Source organism: Lithobates pipiens, unplaced genomic scaffold (genome assembly GCF_037356315.1).
Source record: "Lithobates pipiens isolate NorthernLeopardFrog02 unplaced genomic scaffold, aLitPip1_a1.2 Scaffold_10, whole genome shotgun sequence".
Taxonomy (NCBI): domain Eukaryota; kingdom Metazoa; phylum Chordata; class Amphibia; order Anura; family Ranidae; genus Lithobates; species Lithobates pipiens.
This window is the reverse complement of record NW_027507686.1, coordinates 214349464-214369570: the sequence shown is the minus strand read 5'-3', so window position 1 is coordinate 214369570 and position 20107 is coordinate 214349464. Positions and strand designations below refer to the sequence as shown.

Below are 20107 nucleotides of genomic sequence, written 5' to 3'. Positions count from 1 at the left end.
GCTTCGGGGACCACTTTCAGGGGTTTGAACTTATTGGGTCTACTTTTGATTGGGCAAAAACTAACATTTTGGATTCATCATCACGTTCGCAGGTCACATAGTGGGTAAATCTCCCCAGTGCAGACACAAACAGCAATTAAATACTGGTGTAGCGGTGCCCCCGTAGGAGCCACTGAGTGTTGTGGTTCACCTGTCCCCCTGCCCAGCCCGGTGTCTTGTCAAATAGGGTCCTCCATCAGATGCTGTCCCCTGCGTACTGCGCATGCGCAGTACACAGGAACAGAGATTCCGAAAATTGCCGAGGATGAACGGCGCCTGCGCCGTGAGTCCAGGTTCTATCCCCACTATCCAAGTGGACATAGAGTTAGAATAAAAAAGAGCTGAGCGCAGCGAGGCCGAGCCCGAAGCGTGGCGAGTGAAGCTCGCCCGCGAGGGGCCCTCTAAAATTCTCAACCCTATGTCCGCTTGGATGGTGGGGCCACCACCTCCACTCACGGCGCAGGCGCCGTTCAGCTTCGGACTTTTTCCGAAGCTTCGTCTGCTCCGTACTGCGCATGCGCAGTACGGAGCGGACACATATTGATGGCCGGACTCTATTAGGCAGAACACCGGCATTCACTTCTCAGTCACCTTAAGACAATGAGCAGTCCATATGCTTGTTTTTGTTTGTTTTATTAAGGGAATTTAACTTGGATGGGGTGAGGAAAATATGGGATCCCCCAATGAATTGTGTATCAATCAATTGGTGGACTGTATATCAATTAGGACAACTATATACACTTCTCTGTAAAAGTTACCACTTCAGTCTCCTCCAGCACTTTCCTTGCTTGCAGACTATTCCTCTTCCTTCCTCCTGTACAACTCTTAAGCCCCATTTACACCTGAGCGTAGCCTTTTCAGGCAGAAAGTCACGCAATTTTACTGTGATTTTTGCAGCGATCTTGTGCAGGTCAAAAAGTCACCAATGTAAAAAGCAGAAAAACAAACGCCCAAATCCACAAAAAAAAAAAAAAAAAGTTCCAGAACTTGTTTGAGCTTCAGGCATTTTGGAATGGAGATGTGAACCATCTCCATAGAAAAAAAAAAGATTTTTTTCCCCCTCCAGTGTTTTGTAGCTTCAGGCGTCCAGCTACAAAATGCTCAGGTGTTAATGGGATCTTAATCCTCAGGACCAGCTAGCACATGTAAGGTTACGCCTGACAGTGGCTCAGCTAGGCCTCAGCAATAGGGACAGCAGGCCGGGACAGCAGGCCCCTATAGTGTAGCATAAGTAGAAAGTCTTTAGTGCTAGCTGTCCTATTGATGGACTACTACTCCCAGTCAGCCCTCTTCAGGCCTTGCCAGCCCTCATGTCTGCAGCTGCCCAACTCCACTGCCCATGACATTGCCGTCCTCACTACTGGCTCTAAACCCATCTCTGTTTCCCCTCAGTCCTCTCAGGCATGCCTCCCAGTCCTCCTGACTGTACATGCCACTCACCAGCCCTCCTGGCTGCAACCGGCGGTTCCCTCCTAAAGACTTGCCCAGCAGTACTAGCTCCTGCTGTCCTCTTGCTCCTCCTGTGCCTCCTGTCCAGAACCTTCACGTTTTCTTGAAGTTCTCCATCCTGCACCTGAGCCCCTGGCCCAAGGTCACGGGGAACTCCCTCAAAGGCCCCGACAGCCTAGTACTCGATCTCCAGTTCTTCCACCCGACAACTCCTCCCTAGCTGTGCTGACTTTAGGTATTTAAGCAGGTCTGCCCCCTGCCAACCAGGTTGGGGATTGGTCAAGGCTGCTTAGAACACCCCCGGCAGCTTCACCTCTCCTTCTAGAATCCTCTAGAAGGAAGAGGGAGGTCTCAGTGACACTGCCTGCAACTCACCAGCTGCCAACTCTGAGCCACTCCCAGCCCACACAAACCTAAACAAACAGGCCTAGCTTCCGGCTAGGCCGGCCTAAATTTGCCTATACTCACAAAAAGAATCTAGCACCTACCCATGTAGAGGGTGCTACACTGGCATTCAAAGAAGGAGGACAGCAATGATAAGCGTCCTTAATACATGGGAATGGCTGGACATTCTGGGTTGGATTGAATAAAACTACTGGTCAGCATCAAGGAAAAAAAATAAATAAAAAAAACCCACACACACCACAACACAACCCAGTAGCGGCTCATTTAGACGCAGTTGGGGGGGGAAGTAAAAATGCACAGTTGAGTAATTTTTACCCCCCCCCCACTTCCCCATCTTAAGTTGCATAGGCAGCTGACAGGGGTGTTCACTGTGGCTAAAACTATACCCCTCCACCCATGTTCAGCAGGCAGTACCACCACTCATACAGGCAACCATGCACCCACCCTGCAACCATGTACAAATGCATGAATTTACGGGGCAGCAGTGCGGCATTTACAGGGTTACAGATTGCTTTTCAAAGGTGCCGTTCTTGTAAACCTAGCCTATCAGAGAAATACATGAGCTTTTGTCCTGGAAATACTAAGCAATGGCTGCCTCCATGTTATAATAGCCACTAGCGATAATCGTGTAAAAATACGGCAGGCTGGTTGTACCCAAGTTGATCAATTTGGGTGCTTTCAGCCTGTCCATACATGGTTCAGATCTCAGCTGGTTCCTGCTGAACTGGCTGACATTCAGACAGTATTTGCCTGGTTAAGCCCCCCTTCTGAATGTCACGGCTTTATCTCATTGCTCCCAGTGCCAGCATCATGTATCTGTATAAGGGAGTGTGCATCCAGCACATTTGCTGAAAGATTGTTGAAAGATATGTTGGCCATACATAGTTAGTTTTTTTTTGTTCAGCCAGCTTGCACAAATGGGTTGGATGGAGGCATCTCCCCCCTACTGGAACATTGTATTCTGACAGCGGCACCCAGTTCCTGCTAGACCAGATGGATTTTGAATGGTCTCCCCTATAAGACAGGGCTTAGCAGTGCATATTCAGCAAGAATAAGACTACACATGGCTGCGATTTAGGCATGGTGACAACTGACAGAATGATCCATGGCTGTAGGAGCCAAGATGCTGGTGTCCAGCAGCTGACAATGGGGTTGATTTACTAAAGGCAAATAGACTGTGCACTTTGCAGTCGCCCCAGAGGTAAATGAGGTAAAGCTTCACTTTGCAAAGAGTAGCCAATTACATGCAAGGAAAAAAACAAAACACATTTTTACTTGCACATGATTGGATGATGGAAGTTAGCAGAGCTTCTGATCATTTACTAAGCCCTGGAGCAACTGCACTTTGTAAAGTGCACAGTGTATTTGCCTTAGTAAATCAAGCCTGATGTATGCAGGAGATTAAGACACCCATCAGGGAAAACTATTGTGAAGGCATTTGACCTGCAGTAAAAAAAAAAAAAAAAAAAAAAAAAAAAACATGGTGAAGTTTGAATACAGGGTCTCTTTAAAACAGTTTTTCTAAACGGTAAGCAAAAATCAGCTCTTGAAACATATAAAATTTTAATATTGAAAGGTGTTGCTGCACAGATTTATAAAGCAAATAATAAAAAAAAATTCTTACAATTAGTCCTCCGTGAACGCCGCTGCCCCGAAGATTTGGTGCATATTCAGCCAGATCTACAGATCGCAGCCACTCCATGACTCTGTGGTTGGACCATTGAACCACTTCTGACGGGGAGATATTATTCTGTCCAGGTGATAAAGACGCAGACATTAAGGGTTTTGGAAAGGAGTCAGAGCTAAGGATACAAGCCTTATTTCTTAAGTTCAACTTAAAAAAATAAAAACATTTTTGCAGGTTAATGTGCATTTTATATTTTTCTAAAACAGGTGCCTGCAAAGTATTTTATTAGCAGATTGCGGGTGCAATTCCAAGCTTCTACACACCTTCCCTCCAGCTTTCAGCCCGTGCCTCTGTACAGGCTGTCAGCTTGCAAACTGGAGGGAGTATGAATGGACTATGGGTGTACTGGTCAGCACACTCGTGGCTTATTGAAATATCAAGTTCGTCTGCTGTAGTGAAATACAGGACTTGTCGTTTTCTCATTCGCAGATTCCTTTGAATGAATGACGCTTTAAAATGTGACGACGGGTGCGGGAAGAGGAACCCCAGCACACTGTCATGGGGAAGGAGGGAGGTTGCGGAGCATTTTACATAATACACCCTCAGTAGAGGGGTAAACAGTTCCAGAGGTGGACTTAGCCTTTATATAGAGGAGGAGAAGTAATAATTAAAGCAATTTGCCAATTAGCCACTGGAGGCAGCAAACATACAATTTACAATCATAGCTCTATTAAAGTGGCAGATTCTGAAGGACTGATGTCCAAAGGTCCGTAGAGCCTTGGTTGAGAAAGGCTAGTCTAATATAACAGTAAAGAAAACAGCAGAGGGCACTGTCTAAGTGTAGTATATAGGAAAATAAATGATTAAATGTAATATTACAATACACTGAATTTGTATTCATTCAGGCATAATAATAGATCTAAAAGATATTGTACAATCAGAGTGTTAACAGGTAGGGTCAGCTTTAGATTTACAAAAACTATGTAACACAAAGTCCAATCTAGACTAACAATTCAACTCGTATCCAATCAGACAGGCCCTCACCCCAGTTAGCTGTTGGTAGATCTAAAGAGGTTGTACAGTCAGATCGTAATATGTATGGTGAGCTTAAATCGTGGATATGAAATGCCTATAATATGGAAAAAAAATCTATAAAAAGACTATGCATTTCCCCCAAAAGTAATACACCTATCATTTTTTTTTAGCAGCTGATTCAATTACTTATGGAATATGCAGCTTCTTCAACTTTTATTCGTCACATATGTTCCAGTTTAAGTTGGTGCCGTGACTCTGCCCCAGGTTTCCCCGTTTAAGGTCAGCTCATTTCTCTTGCAGTGTCCTATGGAGCTGCTCTTGCATGCAGGGACTGGAATTGGTGTCTCCCTACACTATGTGCACCAGTAGGTAGGTGCATAACCTTGTAGCCTAGGATGGCAAGTCACTCCCCTCCTCCTCCCCACTCCTATCTCCAAACCAGCCGTTCTCAACCTTTTCAACACAGAGGAACCCTTGAAATAGTTCTCTGGTCTTGAGGAACCCCTGCTAAAAATTAGAAATCTACAACTCCTAATACAATAGTGTGATGGTCAGTGGGAAGAATGGTCCTTACACTTGTGGTCATTGGGAAGAATTACCTCCTTACAGATAGCTAAAAAGATCAATGGTGTCAGTGGGAACCTATCTGAGAGGCAGAAATTGCCCAATGCTGAAGGAACCCCTAGTAACCTCTGGAGGAACCCTTGGGTTCCACTGAACCCTGGTTGAGAATCACTGCTCCAAACCAACACACTGGCTCAAGACTGCACTGTCAGCTCATTCCTGTGAAGATGGGAAGCAGCAATGAAAGTTGTAAACTGCAAATGCAGTACTACAATGCATAAGGAAAGTATTCACATCGCTTCCACATTTTGTTATGTCACAACCTTCTTCCAAAATGGAATAAATTCATTATTTTCCCCAAAATTCTACAAACAATACCCCATAATGACGTCATGAAACACATTTGAAATCTTTGCAAATTGATTAAAGATAAAAAACAAAAAAATAAATCTCATGTACATAAGTATTCACAGCCTTTGCCATGGCACTCAAAATTGAGCTCAGGTGCCTCCTGTTTCCACAGCTTTGCCTGTGGTAAATTCAGTTAATTGGACAAGATTTGGAAAGATACACAAACACTTGTCTATATAAGGTCCCACAGTTAACAGTGCATGTCGGAGCACAAACCAAGCCATGAAGTCCAAGTAATGGTCTGTAGATCTCCGAGACAGGATTGTATTGAGGCACAGATCTGGGGAAGGGTACAGAAAACTTTCTGCAGCATTGAAGGTCCCAATGAGCACAGTGGTCTCCATCATCTGTAAATGGAAGAAGTTTGGAACCATCAGGACTCTTCTTAGAGTGGGCTGCCAATCCAAACTGAGCAATCGGGGGAGAAGGGACTTAGTCAGGGAGTTGGCCAAGAACCCGATGGTCACTCTGACAGAGCTCCAGTATTTCTCTGGAGAGATTAGAACCTTCCAGAAGAACCATTTCTGCAGTACTCTACCAATCAGGTCTGTATGGTAGAGTGGCCAGACGGAAGCCACTCAGTAAAAAGGCACATGACAGCCTACCCGGAGTTTGCCAAAAGGCACCTGAAGGACTCTCAGACCATGAGAAACAAAATTCTTTGGTCTGATGAAAGATTGAACTCTTTGGCCTGAATGGCAAGCGTCATGTCTGGAGGAAACCAGGCACCGCTCATCACCTGGCCAATACCATCCCTACAGTGAAGCATGGTGGTGGCAGTGTCATGCTGTGGGGAGGCTTTTTAGCGGCAGGAACTGGGAGACTAGTCAGGATCGAGAGAAAGATGAATACAGCAATGTACAGAGACATCCTTGATGAAAACCTGCTCCAGAGTGCTCTGGACCTCAGACTGAAGGTTTGTCTTCCAACAGGACAACGACCCTAAGCACACAACGAAGATAACAAAGGAGTGGCTATGGGACAACTCTGTGAATGTCCTTGAGTGGCCCAGCGAGAGCCCAGACTTGAACCCGATTGAACATCTCTGGAGAGATCTGAAAATGGCTGTGCACCGACGCTTCTCATCCAACCTGATAGAGCTTGAGAGATCCTGCAAAGGACTGCCCAAAAATAGGTGTGCTAAACTTGTAGCATCATACTCAAAAAGACTTGAGGCTGTAATTGGTGTCAAAGGCGCTTCAAAGTATTGAGCAAAGGCTGTGAATACTTACAATATGTATATGGGATTTTTTCATTATTTTTTTAAAATAAATTTGCAAAGATTTCAAAACAAACTTCTTTCAAGTTGTCATTATTGGGTATTGTTAGTAGAAATTTGGAGGAAAATAATTGAATCCATTTTAGAATAAGGCTGTAACATAACAAAATGTGGAAACAGTGATGCGCTGTGAATACGTTCCAGATGCACTGTATGCATAGTTTTAGCAAATAGCTTACAGGAAAAGTTTATTTTCTTGTGCTCGATGTGTTAACCTTAAAAAAAAAAAAGTCGGACAATTTAATTCTACTTCACTCATACCTCATCAGCAGGCCTCCGGAGATCATTCTAGAACACAGAACAGCAAAATATTACCAAACAGAAATGGGCTCATTTATCAACAAGCATACCCCTTTTATTTGTATAGCACCATCATTTACCACAGTACTTTACAGCAGTATAAATTAAACATACATAGATCGTGGACAATTGAAAATGAGAAAAGCATAGCATATAGTATAGCGACATAGCATAACAATAGCACGGAACATATGGTTTTGTTTTTGGTTCTTCCCACCTGCCCCAGTGTCCCTCTAAAAAGTTATGAATGCCCACGGGTTGTCGAGTCCAGAATCCGAATAGACAGAGAGAGGGGGAGAGAGAGAGAGAGAGAGAGGGGGAGAGAGAGAGAGGGGGGGAGAGAGAGAGAGGGGGGGAGAGAGAGAGGGAGAGAGAGAGAGAGAGGGGGGGAGAGAGAGAGAGAGGGGGGGAGAGAGAGAGAGAGGGGAAGAGAGAGAGAGAGAGAGAGAGAGAGAGGGAGAGGGAGAGAGAGAGGGGGGAGAGGGAGAGAGAGAGGGGGGAGAGGGAGAGAGAGAGGGGGGGGAGAGGGAGAGAGAGGGAGAGATTGAGAGAGGGAGAGAGGAGGAGAGAAAAGAAAGATGTTCCTGCATTGAAGGCATTTGGAGGGTCTAGTGATGTGTGGAATCTGTTATCTGTCAAAAACACTTCTAAAACAGAAACGCTCATGAATGCCGCAAAAGGCGCATAAACACAGCATGTAAAAGTGGCAAAATTGACATTTTTTAAGTCGGTTACTGGCTGTGACTTTCCAGCCTTCAGTAGAGGTTTTAAAACGTCCTTGGGGCCTGGTTACATTTCCAGTCGTGGGCGGTAAAAAAATAGGTGGTTGAGCTGCGTTGAAAATTTGTCTTGCATGAATGAATAAAATTTACCAGTATACGTAGTTTTTTGTCCAGTAAAGTCCATTTGTTCCAAAGTCTAATGTTAAAAGCAACAACATTTTTACGTACTTTCGAATTAAATTTGTCAAGTTGACAAGATTGTCATTTGCCAGGTTTGAATGTACTGAGAAATACGGTACAAATTTTCATATGAATGTTCGCAGGAAAGCTCATTTGAATACCTACTAGTGTACTTCCACTTTAAGGGTATGGAAATTCCTCAAATTCTTATGCCGCGTACACACAACCGGACTTTCCGACAGACTAGGTCCAATGGTCTTCCCGACGAAGTTCCGACCAAACAGACTTGCCCACACACAAATGGACCAATGTCCATTAGTTTTTAACGCGATGACGTACGACGGGACTAGAAAAAGAAGTTCAACAGCCAGTAGCCAACAGCTGCCCTTCTGTCACATTTGGTCCGTCGGACCAGCATACAGAAGAACGGTTTTCCCGATAAGAATTGATTCCGTTGGAAAGATTTAAAGCATGTTCTATTTCTAGGTCCACTGGAATTATTTGAAGAAAAATTATAGGAATATCCCCCACATGATCAGAATATCTGACGGAATGATTCCGTCTAACCTTTTCTGCCGGAAAGTCCGGTCCTGTGTACGCGGCATTAGGGTTCCCTGTGCCTTCATGTTGTGGTGACCCCCTCCTTTTTTCTCATTTTTTTCTAGTGATCAAAAATCTCCCACAAGGGGACACAGGCCAGAAAGAATACCCAACAGGGGAGCTATCCCCCCACTGCATCCAAATATAAAAATAAAAAACTGACTGGTGTTGAGTTTAATTAAAGTGCATATTTGTCTCTTGAAACAGAGGCATGTTTCCCCTTTACAACCACATGTTTTACGCCTGAGTCTAAGCTCTTCATTTGCACTCTTGTGACTTTCTACCCATCAGCAGGCATAGGGGGGGCTCAAAGCAATATAAAAAAAATAATAATAAGAAGGAGGGGGTGAAATCCAACATAAGCTTTGCAGGAATAATGATTAAACGAGAAGTACAGCCATAATTTGATTGGCTGTACTTCTCCTGTAGATCACAGAAGTGCCGTTTGTTCTGCTCTCCTGTGACCCGTTTTCAGCAGACAGCGGGCTGAGGACAGATACAGCATCCACCTAGGTAAATATGATTCTGAAATAAAAAGTAAACCCATACTTCTCTTATAAAAGACGTGACCGCTTTCCATAGACAACTTTGCTGGAAGCACAGGGATTTTCCAACTATTCCCCTACAAGATGAAGAATTCCTATTGCTAGACTCTGGTTACTCCAAGACACAGCTGTTCCTTCTTAACTCAATCCATTTGACGTTAATAAATGTCATTTATATTTTGTCCAATGTGATATTAATAAAATTAAATCGGCCTCCGAGTCCACTTTAAATTCTGCTGGCACGACTTCAAGTTTATTTTGCAAGCTCGGAGAGAAGCATTTGAACTTCCTCTTTCACATTTTCTTGCCTGTATGAAGCTCGTTGATTGGATTACCACATGTCTATTTTAGCACTTAAGCCTTGACTTCCCCCCCCCCCCCTCCCCGGAATGGTCCCGTCAGTGGACCAGGCCAGAGCACCTGTCCCCGGATCCCATCAGGAAAGGATCGCTTTCCGTCTCCAGCGCTCAGGTTCCTCATTACAGGTTGCCAGGCAAAATATTTACACTGGCAAGGACAGACCCCTACCGTGCCACAAATAGAACAGACACCCGTTTTCTTCTTCCTGGGCAGGGAATAGTGATAGAGGTCTGATTCTCACAGACTTGTTAAAAAATATAGGCAAAAATATCAGCTGGCTTTACCCAATAAAGTGTTGTAATTCCTAAATACAGAAGCACATATCAACCAATAAGAATGCATCTTGCACTGGGCCAATTATCTTATTTTTTTTAGAACGATGCAATATTATTGCAGTATCAAAATCATGCAAAAAGGTAGAACACTATACATATTTTGCAGCCTAAATAATTTCAAATTCATCGTTACCAATCATAAGGTTCACTTTAAATTGTTGCATTTTAAAACGAAACTGTATTTTACCCATGTAGCTGAAAAAAATTAATAAAAACACTTTAAATTAAACTTATGTGGGAAGCGCAGTGGCTACGTGTTTTTTTTTTTTTTTTAAAGTAGAATTTTATTTTCATACACAACAAAGAAAAACAAGAAAAATAAAAAAAACAAACAGAAAACTGTATATGCAGCGAACATCGCTCAAACCATTGCACAATCTGGTAATCTGGTATACATGTAATGGATATGTGACACATTAAAGGTTAAATGTCTATTCTGCTTAATTGGAACTGATCAATGAACAAAGGGCTCCATTTAGTCTTTCAAGGAGACGGTGGTATGGTACTTTCGGAGCTGACCCAAGAGCCCCAAATCTTAAGGAATTTTTTTGGGCATCCTCCGGCTTCATATGTCAACTTATATAATTTATTGCATGGTTAACGATAGTGATCCAAAAAGCTATAGTGGGTGAGGATTGAAACCAGTGGATGTGGCTACGTGGTTAGCGCTTCCACTTAGCAGCACTGGGGTTGTTGGTTCAAATCCCAACCACCGCACTACCTGCATGGAGTTTGCATGTTCTCCCTGTGCCTCGGTGGGTTTCCTCCCACACTCCATGTTTGGAGGAGGAATGCTGCTTATGACCCCAAGAACACCATTCCCACAGTCAAACATTGAGGTGGAAACATTATGCTTTGGGGTGTTTTTCTGCCAAAGGGACAGAACAACTTCACTGTATCAAAAGGGATGATGGACGGGGCCATGTACGGTCAAAATTTTGGGTGAGAAACTCCTTCCCTCAGCCAGGGCATTGAAAATGGGTCGTGGATGGATATTCCTGCATGATAATAACCCAAAACAGACAGCCAAGCAACAAAGGAGCAGCTCAAGAAGAAGCACATTAAGGTCGTGGAGTGGCCTAGCCAGTCTCCAGACCTTAGACCCCTTTCACACCGAAGCGCTGGTCGTTTTTGAGGTGCTTTAGCAGCGTGCCAATGCAACCTTAAATAAAAATAAAAAAAATCCAAAAACCATCCGTTTTGGAGGTGCTTTTGAAGCACTTTTAAAGGTGCTTCGGAAGCGCTGCCCATTCATTTGAATGGTCAGGGGCATTTTTGGAGTGTTTTTTTTACAGCACTCCAAACCTGCCCCAAAGATGCTGCTTGCAGGATTTTTTCTAACATCTCGCAAGCGCACCGCCCGAGTGTGAAAGCACTCATGCAAATGAATGGGAGGCAGTTTTCAGGCGCTTTTCAGAGGCTATTTCTAGTTCTAAAATGCCTGAAAACTGCCTCATTGTGAAAGGGGTCTTAATCCCATAGAAAATATGTGGAGAGAGCTGAAGGTTCGAGTTACCGAACGTCAGCCTAGAATCCTTAATGACTTGGAGAGGATCTTCAAAGAGGAGTGGGACCAAATCCCTCCTGAGATGTTGCAACCTGGTGGCCAACTTCAAGAAACATCTGACCTCTGATTTACAAGGGTTTTGCCACTAAGTACTAAGTCATGTTTTGCGAAGGGGTCAATGACTTATTTTACTCATTAAAATGCAAATCAATATATAACAACTTTTTTGAAATACACTTTTCAGAATATTTTTGTTTATATTCTGTCTCTCACTGTTAAAATAATCCCACCATTAAAATTATCATTTTTTGGCAGTGGGCAAATGTACAAAATCAGGGTATCAAATACATTTCTCCCTCACTGTAATTGGGTATATATATATATATATATATATATATATATATATATATATATATATATATATATCCCCAGTCTATTGTTTACATGCCCTCCCCCCCCAACAATAGGGAGCGTCATCGCACAGGCAGAGCTCACAGTTCTCCAGCAATGACACCTTGTGGTGGAGAGAAGAGAACTTTTTCAGGGTGGGTGATAACATAAAAACCCAAATCCTCCAAGAATGAACAGATCTTTTAACAATTGAGGTTCACCTTTGGATACATCCAAAGCCAGCAACCTCTAACATTTTTCTGAAAACAGAATTGAACCCAGTCAGCTTACCACAGTTAAGTACTGTAGCATTCTTCCATCCACGCGGGCATCATGGAACTGATCCTTGTATTGCGGCAGTCCAATATCATCGAGCCACCCTGTTGGTGTAAAAAGGAAGCCTCACTAACCCATGAAAACACCCATTATACTCAAAATGTTATTGTCTATACAAGATCTAAGGCACTTACGCGTCACCCACACATGGTCTAGTTGCCCTGATTTGTCCTCCTTTTTTGTGTTGATGGAATTCATAGCTAGCTGAAGTTTCTTTCTGTGCAAGGTATGCTTGATGCCGAGTTCCTTTATTAAGAAAAAAATACTGTAAGCATTCCTTTTATGTGGCTATAATTCTGGTCATATATCAGACTTATTATGTACAGTATATTATGTGAAATATATTACCACTTATCTTTCATTATAATTACATGGAAAGTATAGAGTACTTTCAGTGGCCACATTGAGTCGACTTATTGTTGCTTTGGTTGTTCCCATAAATCATGAACCCATATTAAAAAAATAAATAAATAAAAACGATAATAAAAAAAAAAAAAAAAAACGTACCTGTCTTGCTGTGCATGCTTCCAACCTCTGCTGTTTTGTAGAGCTAAACTGGCCAAAGATTCTTCAGCATCCAACACACTTCTAAAATTTGTAGATTCCTGCATCCTCCACCATGCACTGTGGGTCCACCTTCTACGTCACTGCTGTGTCCCTGCAGAGCTGTAGTAGAAACCACAGCATGTAGATGGGGATGCAAACATCTGACACACTCAGAGTGTTGGATGCAGAAGATTCCTTGGCTGCCGCAGCTCTGCAAGCCATGGCGACAGTATTGTGTTTTTGCGGCTAGCTATCTGTCACTATATCTCAGTAACCCCTGCACAAATTTAGATGAGGGCAAGTGTCATGTGTACAAGACTAACCCGCTAGAACACCCAGGTCAGCCCTCTCAGCCATTGGCTAAGAGCGCTGATTGGGAGCCGATCGGCAGACTTTTTCGCTTTGTTTTTTGTCAGACCAACGCCAGTACACACGGGCCGAATGCTGGCCAGTTTCTATTGAACTGGACAATGTTGTCCAACATTCGGCCATATGTACTAGGCTTTATGTTCTCCTGGTGATCAATCTTCCGTAAAGTAAATATAAAAATCTGTGAAACTTATTTACATTACATTCCTTCTAAATGGTACTTTCTCACCTTTTCTAGGCTCTGAGGTGTGGCGGTTAGTAACGTATGACCTGAATTCACCCATTGTCTTGCAAATATGACGTACTGTCCCCGACCAAAGTCTTCCAGCCAGTTGCAGACCTGCTCATTACTCCACTGAGCAAAAGGAGCGTTATAATCACTGCAAATACAAAGAATAAACGTGTTAATTAGTGTAGGAATATCACAGATGAAAGCAAAAATTTGCCTCGACTTTGAATATTTAAAAATTTGAATATAAATTCCATCTAAAGTCCCACATTGGTGTCTCTCTTTAGAATTCTATACTGTTGTCACTTTTATGCAGAGTACATCGTGCGAAATGCCAGAATCGACGAATCCCAAGCTGAAATTAAGATTGCTGGGAGAAATATCAACAACCTGAGATAGGTAGATGATACCACACTAATGGCAGAAAGTGAAAAAGAACTAAATAGTCCATTAACGAAGGTGAAATACAAGAGCACAAGAGCTGGCTTGAAATTGAGCATTAGGCTGTGTTCACACCATAGCGATGCGGGAACGCCGCAAATCCGCGGCGTTTTCCCGCATCGCATGCCTCCCGCCGGCAGTTCACACTGCCCTATGCGGACTGCTGGGAGTGTCAATGATATGTTAATGACACCCCCAGATCCGTCCGCATATCGCAGTGCGATCTGCACACTCGCACAGGAATCGGATCGCATGGTGTGAACACCCATGCGATCCTATTCTGCTGCGGACCAAAAAAAGGGTCCCGTGCGAGTTTGCTGCGGGAGCGATGCGAATTCAGCCATACTATCTGTATGGCTGAACTCACATCTCTACGGAGATCGGATGTGATTTGCACTGCAGTGCGGTGCGAATCACATCCGGATCTCCCCCCGCAGCAGTGTGAACCCAGCCTTAAAGTGGTTGTAAACCCTTACAAACCACTTTGACCTACAGGTAAGCCTAGATTAAGGCTTACCTGTAGGTCCAAGTAACATCTCCTAAACCTATATGGTTTAGGAGATATTCGCCCGAAAACGGGCACCGCTGTCTACGGCGCATGCGCCGTAGACAGCGGCACGCAGGCGCACTGAGCGCGGCCTTTCCAAGAATGGAGCTGCCGCGCGCGACGACTCCCGTGCGCATGCGCGGGAGTGACGTCATCGCGGCTTCGCCGAATGACAGCGGCGGAGCTGCGAGACCCCACCAACAAGATGGATGCGGTGGACTACAGGGGACAGCGGCAACTTCGCTGGCTCCTGTGTCAGGTAAGTGACACATAATGGGCTACTATGCGATGCATAGTAGTCCATTATGCTTTGCCTTTGCAGGGAATGAAAGAGGAAGTAAACTCATCAGGGCTTACTTCCTCTTTAAGAAAACCAAGATTGTGGCAACTAGTCCCATTACTCCTTGGCAAATAGAAGAAGTCATGGAAAAAGTGACAGATTTTATCTTCCTAGGCTCCATGATCACAGCAGACTATGACTGTAGCCATGAAATTAAGAGACACTTGCTTCTATGAAGGAAAGCAATAGCAAACCTAGACTACATCTTAAAAAGCAGAGACGTCACCTACCAACAAAGTGTAGTACAGTCAAAGCTATGGTATTCCCAGTAGTAAAGTAGGACCATAAGAAAGGCTGACTGTCGAAGAATAAATGCATTTGAACTATGGGGTTGGAGAAGACTATTGAAAGTCCCTTGGATGGCAAGAAGATCAAACCAGTCAGTCAAACAGGCAGGACAGAAACTAAAGATGAAACTCAAATACTTTGGCCACCTAATACGAAGAGGAGACTCATTGGAAAAGACCCTGATGCTGGAAAAACATGGATGGAAAAAAGAGAAGCGGATGACAGAAAACAAGATGAATAGATAGCATCATCGAAACAAGGAACATGAAGTGAAGCAAGCTCCGGGAGGCAGTGGATGACAGAAAAGCCTGGCGCGCTATGGTCCATGAGGTCACAGAGTCAGACATGACTTAACGACTGAACAACTGTTGAAAATACAAAGCAAAATTCTTTAATTTGCAACTACATTTTTATACTTTCTTTGCAGCCTTATTAATTTTAGGTGAAAAGAAAAATACCCAGAATTTTCCTACTGCATGGAGAACAAAGCTATCCACAGGTTTGGACACACCGTATCATTGACAGACACGTGCAGTTCTATATGTAAAAGAAATAGCATGTTGCTGTTCAAAAGCTCAGCAAGCCTATAGGTTTGCTTAATACCCCACATTCAGAAAACATCTAGTATTCTTTTTAAAGGATGCAAGGTGTTCTGTGAATAGAGGTGGCACAAATAATAGTCACAATCTCCCCTCCTTCAACATCTTGCATAGCATGAAAAGAATATGAGACATTTTCTGAATGGAGAAGGTGCAGAGGGAGTGATCCCTTATCACCTTTGTACTTGATGAAGAAGTGTCTCAGCACTGGACATTGGGGCTGAAATAAATGTTTTCTCAACCACACACTTCATTAGTGGCAATTTAATTTTACAGTGCAAATGTCCAAAACTGTTTTTGGTCTGAGGTTTCTGGCTAGTGCCTGCGCCAAGCATTTGTTTTTATGGATTGGCATGTACATACAATATCCTTTTCTCTTAGGGGAAATGCAACTCCTGCTCTCACACTGCACTTGGTATAGAAGGGTAATGGCTACACCCCTCATCATGGACACCCTTACACAGACTTGTATTGCTGAAGAATGGCGGGGGCATAAAAAGGAAAAAATATATAAAATCAGCCCAACTGCTGTAATAGGAAGTTGGAGCCAAGAGGTTGTTAGCCTAGCTTAAAGTATATCTATTTCTGTGACTTCAATTGGGCTTTAAAAGCAGACCTTCACTCTCCCTGCCCACTTTCTATCATCCACCCTTTCCCTTACAACCTTAATTGTATTTATTTACCGTTTATGTTTTTATGGCGAGCACATCACGTATTTTCGCCTAGGAGAAAATTACATATGTAGTGCTCACAGACTCCCGGGATATACTGTACACTATACAGGCATACTCCACTTTTAAGTACACAATGTAGTATATTTACTAAAGCTGGAAAGTGTAAAATCAGGCTCACTTCTGCATATAAACCAATGAGCTTCCAGGTTTTATTATCAAAGCTTAATTGAACAAGCTGGGGTTAGAAGCTCATTGGGTTTTATGCAGAAGTGAGCCTGAATTTGCACTGTATGCCTGTATTGGGACACCTGCCTTTACATGCTCATAAATGTTAATGGCATTCCAGTCTTAGTCCATAGGGTTCAATATCGAGTTGGCCCACCCTTTGCAGCTATAACAGCTTCAGCTCTTCTGGGAATGCTGTCCACAAGGTTTAGGAGTGTGTCTATGGGAATGTTTGACCATTCTTTCAGAAGTGCATTTGTGAGGTCAGGCACTGATGTTGGACGAGAAGTCCTGGCTCGCAGTCTCCGCTCTAATTCATCCCAAAGGTGTTCAATCGGGTTGAGGTCGGGGCTCTGTGCAGGTCAGTCAAGCTCCTCCACGCCAATGTTCCCTTCCGCCGCCGCTCCACCCAGGTCTCCCATCCCATCAGGAGACCCGACCGACCAGCGGACATGTCCACCGGCTGTCTGGAGACCCAAGCAAAGCCGGAATTGGGTTTGATCGGGTCTCTGATGTAGTAACGACGTCACTTCCTGTTTACTAGGCTGCAAACTGTGGCAATTTTTTAAAAAATCCACAGAATTCAAAAACGCTGATTTTGGCGTTTTGAATACTTTGAAGTGCAGAAGAGGGGTTTGGGGTCTTCCACTGTGCAGTGTGTGGGGCTGTGTAAATCACAGTATTGGATGAGCAGGATGAAAAAAATTTTGGCCAGGTAAATAGATCACACAAATGTATATTATCTTTGTATTTAGCTGTCTACCTGTTGATGTCCTTATGTCATTTACCGGTGTTTACCTGTAGACTGAAGAGGACATTCTGTTGCGTGCAGAACTGGAGGCTGCAGCCAAGAGTCACCCGGATCAGTTTAAGCTGTGGTACACTCTGGACCGGACTCCTCAAGGTAAGACCAAGGAGGGTTATTTCATCAAAAATGGACATGCTGTGATGATTTTCAAGGATCAAGTGGATCTTTTGAAGCACTAGTCTACATGTTTTGTAACAATCCCGGTCCATTGCACCACCTAGTTCTTCTCTCCTCTTGTGATGGTGGCAAGTGTCGCAGGTAGGCCACAGAAATACATTGGGGGCTTGTCTGATTTATTTATTTTTGATTGTGGCAAATAAAAATTAATTAGACTTGTCAAACCAACTAGGTACTCCCATCCTCCAAAGTCATGCATCAGTTAAACAGTTTAACCACTTCACGCCCGCTCTATAGCCAAAAGAAGGCTACAGAGCTAACTACCGGGAGGTCATCCCTGGACATCCTCCTGTTTACTTCCCCAATGCGCGCCGCCGCGGGCGTGCATCGGGGAAGTTCTGTGTTGGCCATGTCCCTCGGACACAGCCAATCACAGATCGTGCTAAATGGCCAATCACAGCGGCCATTTAGCACTCGATCAGCCTGTCCAATGAGCGGTGATCCCATATGTAAACATATGAGATCATCTCTCATCGCCGGCTCCCCTCCTCACACAGAGACAGCATGTGAGGAGGGAGAGCTTCCATGCTGCAGCTGCAGCGTCAGTGACAGTGAGTACACACATAGTAAAACACACACACACACACTGTCCGTGCCATGTGTCCCCAGTGCCAACTATCAATGCCACCTGTCCCCAGTGCCATCTAACAGTGTCATCTGTCCCCAGTACCACCTGTCCCCAGTGCCACCTATCCGTGCCATCTGTCCTCAGTGCCACGTGCCACCTGTCCCCAGTGCGACCCGTCCCTAGTGCCACATGTCCCCAGTGCCATCTGTCATCAGTGCCACGTATTAGTGCCATCTGTCATCAATGTCACATCAGTGTCACGTGCCATCTGTGCCACGTATCAGTGCCATCTGCCATCAGTTCCACGTCAGTGTCACGTGTCATTGTCCTGGTGCTCCAGAGCCTTCAAAAGTGTAATAGGTAGTCAACAATTTAGATGTGTAATGTATGCTCCTAGAACACGTGACGGCGCTCCCTGCATGTTGGGTCTCTCTAAGTGGCCAGGCTGTGAAAAAGTCCCACACATGTGGTATTGTAATACTCGGGAGGAGTAGCAGAATGTATTTTGGGGCATTATTTGTGGTATACACATGCCATGTGAGAGAAATAACCTATTACATTGACAATTTTGTGGGAAAAAAATAAAAAACAAAAGAATCTTCATTTTGCAAAGAATTGTGGGAAAAAATGACAACACCAAAAACCTCACCATTCCTCTTACTAAATACCTTGGAATGTCTACTTTCCAAAAAGGGGTCATTTGGGGGGTATTTGTACTTTCCTGGCTTGTTCGGGTCACAAGAAATGAGATAGGCCACCAGTACATCAGATGTGATCATTTTTTTTATGATTTGCACCACAGCTTGTAGACTCTCTAACTTTCACAAAGACCAAATAATATCCACTAATTTGGGTTATTTTTACCAAAGATATGTAGTATAAATTATGGCCAAAATTTATGAAGAAAAATTAATAATTTGCATAATTTTATCACAGAAACAAAATTTTTGTTTTTTTCATTTATAGCGAAAAAAATAAAAAACCCAGAGGTGATCAAATACCACCAAAAGAAAGCTCTATTTGTGGGAAAAAAAGGACAAAAAATTCATTTGGGTACAGTGTTGCATGACTGAGTAATTGTCATTCAAAATGCGAGAGCACCGAAAGCTGAAAATTGATCTGGGCAGGAGGGGTGTTTAAGTGCCCAGTAGGCAAGTGGTAAATGGGTGATAGAGAGCTGCCTTGCTGTTAAACCTTTGAATTACTCTTCAATCTAGAGTCCAGCTTTGTCTGAATTACTTATTTCTTTGGGCCGCATATACGGTATGGTAGTTGACAAACTATGTTCATGTTCAAAAAGTATTATATATGATTTTTCTTTCTTCAGGCTGGAAGTACGGCTCTGGCTTTGTCACGGCAGATATGATTAAGAAGCACTTGCCTTCTCCTTCTGATAACCCACTTGTGCTAATGTGTGGACCCCCTCCCATGATCCAGTTTGCCTGTCAGGACAACCTGACCAAGCTTGGCTACCCTGAAGACAGAAGGTTTGCTTACTAAAAACTCAGCAAACCACGACTGGTGCAACTGTGCCAAACAACCGAATGCTGGCAACTGGGAATACTAAAGATACCTCAAATTTGGCAGATAGCCACATGTTGACCTAAGGCCAATTCCATCCAAAGCTGATAGTTTCTCCTCCCAACAAGCCAGATTAAAGAGCTCACCTTGTCATGGTGGAATGACCCAGTTATTTATTGAATGTTACAGAATTTTCAGGAAAGTGTTAGCTTTGTAACAGCTGCAACAGTTGATTGAAACTGGGAATTCTTATGGTGGTATCTCACCAACGACATCTTAAAAAAAAAAGATGGTATGTAATTCAACTTGCCAGTAATCATGCAAAATGAAAATAACAGTTTTTGGTTGGAGTTGTCCTTTAAAACATATGCAGTAAACTTCATTGGTACTGTAATTTAGGCTTGCATTGTTGCAATAGATTATGATCTATGGGTATTGCACGTACAGACACAATTTCTCCCAATAGAGGATTCCCTTAACAATCAGGTGATTTAAATCAGAAAGATAAAGAAGCTCAAGAGCGGAGTACTCTATCTTATGGGGTTGATCAGGTTGGACCTGTTCATAAGCAAAATAGGGATCTGCATTTTTCATGGAGATCACATTGAAACAGATTGAGGTTGATTTACTAAAACTGAAGAGTGTAAAATCTGGTGTAGCTGTGCGTAGTAACCAATCAGCTTCTAACTCC

General features: G+C 43.5%; 1 protein-coding gene and 1 long non-coding RNA gene across 2 annotated transcripts in view; one reads left to right on the top strand and one right to left on the bottom strand.

The window, feature by feature from the left end:
- Positions 1-15658, bottom strand: part of LOC143926222 (liprin-beta-2-like) — a 32972-nt gene extending 17314 nt beyond the window's left edge. The window contains exons 1-6 of the mRNA XM_077450228.1: positions 15621-15658; positions 13229-13379; positions 12219-12330; positions 12040-12128; positions 7071-7097; positions 3518-3643 (exon numbers count right to left, since the gene is read on the bottom strand). Coding sequence (XP_077306354.1) covers positions 3518-3643; positions 7071-7097; positions 12040-12128; positions 12219-12330; positions 13229-13379; positions 15621-15658 — 543 coding nt within the window. The remainder of the gene's footprint in view (positions 1-3517; positions 3644-7070; positions 7098-12039; positions 12129-12218; positions 12331-13228; positions 13380-15620) is intronic.
- Positions 15659-17047: 1389 nt separating this feature from the next.
- Positions 17048-19810, top strand: LOC143939037 (uncharacterized). Its single transcript, XR_013263755.1, has 2 exons — positions 17048-17246; positions 19223-19810. It is a non-coding gene; the product is annotated as an uncharacterized LOC143939037 (long non-coding RNA).
- The last annotated feature ends 297 nt before the right edge of the window (positions 19811-20107 follow it).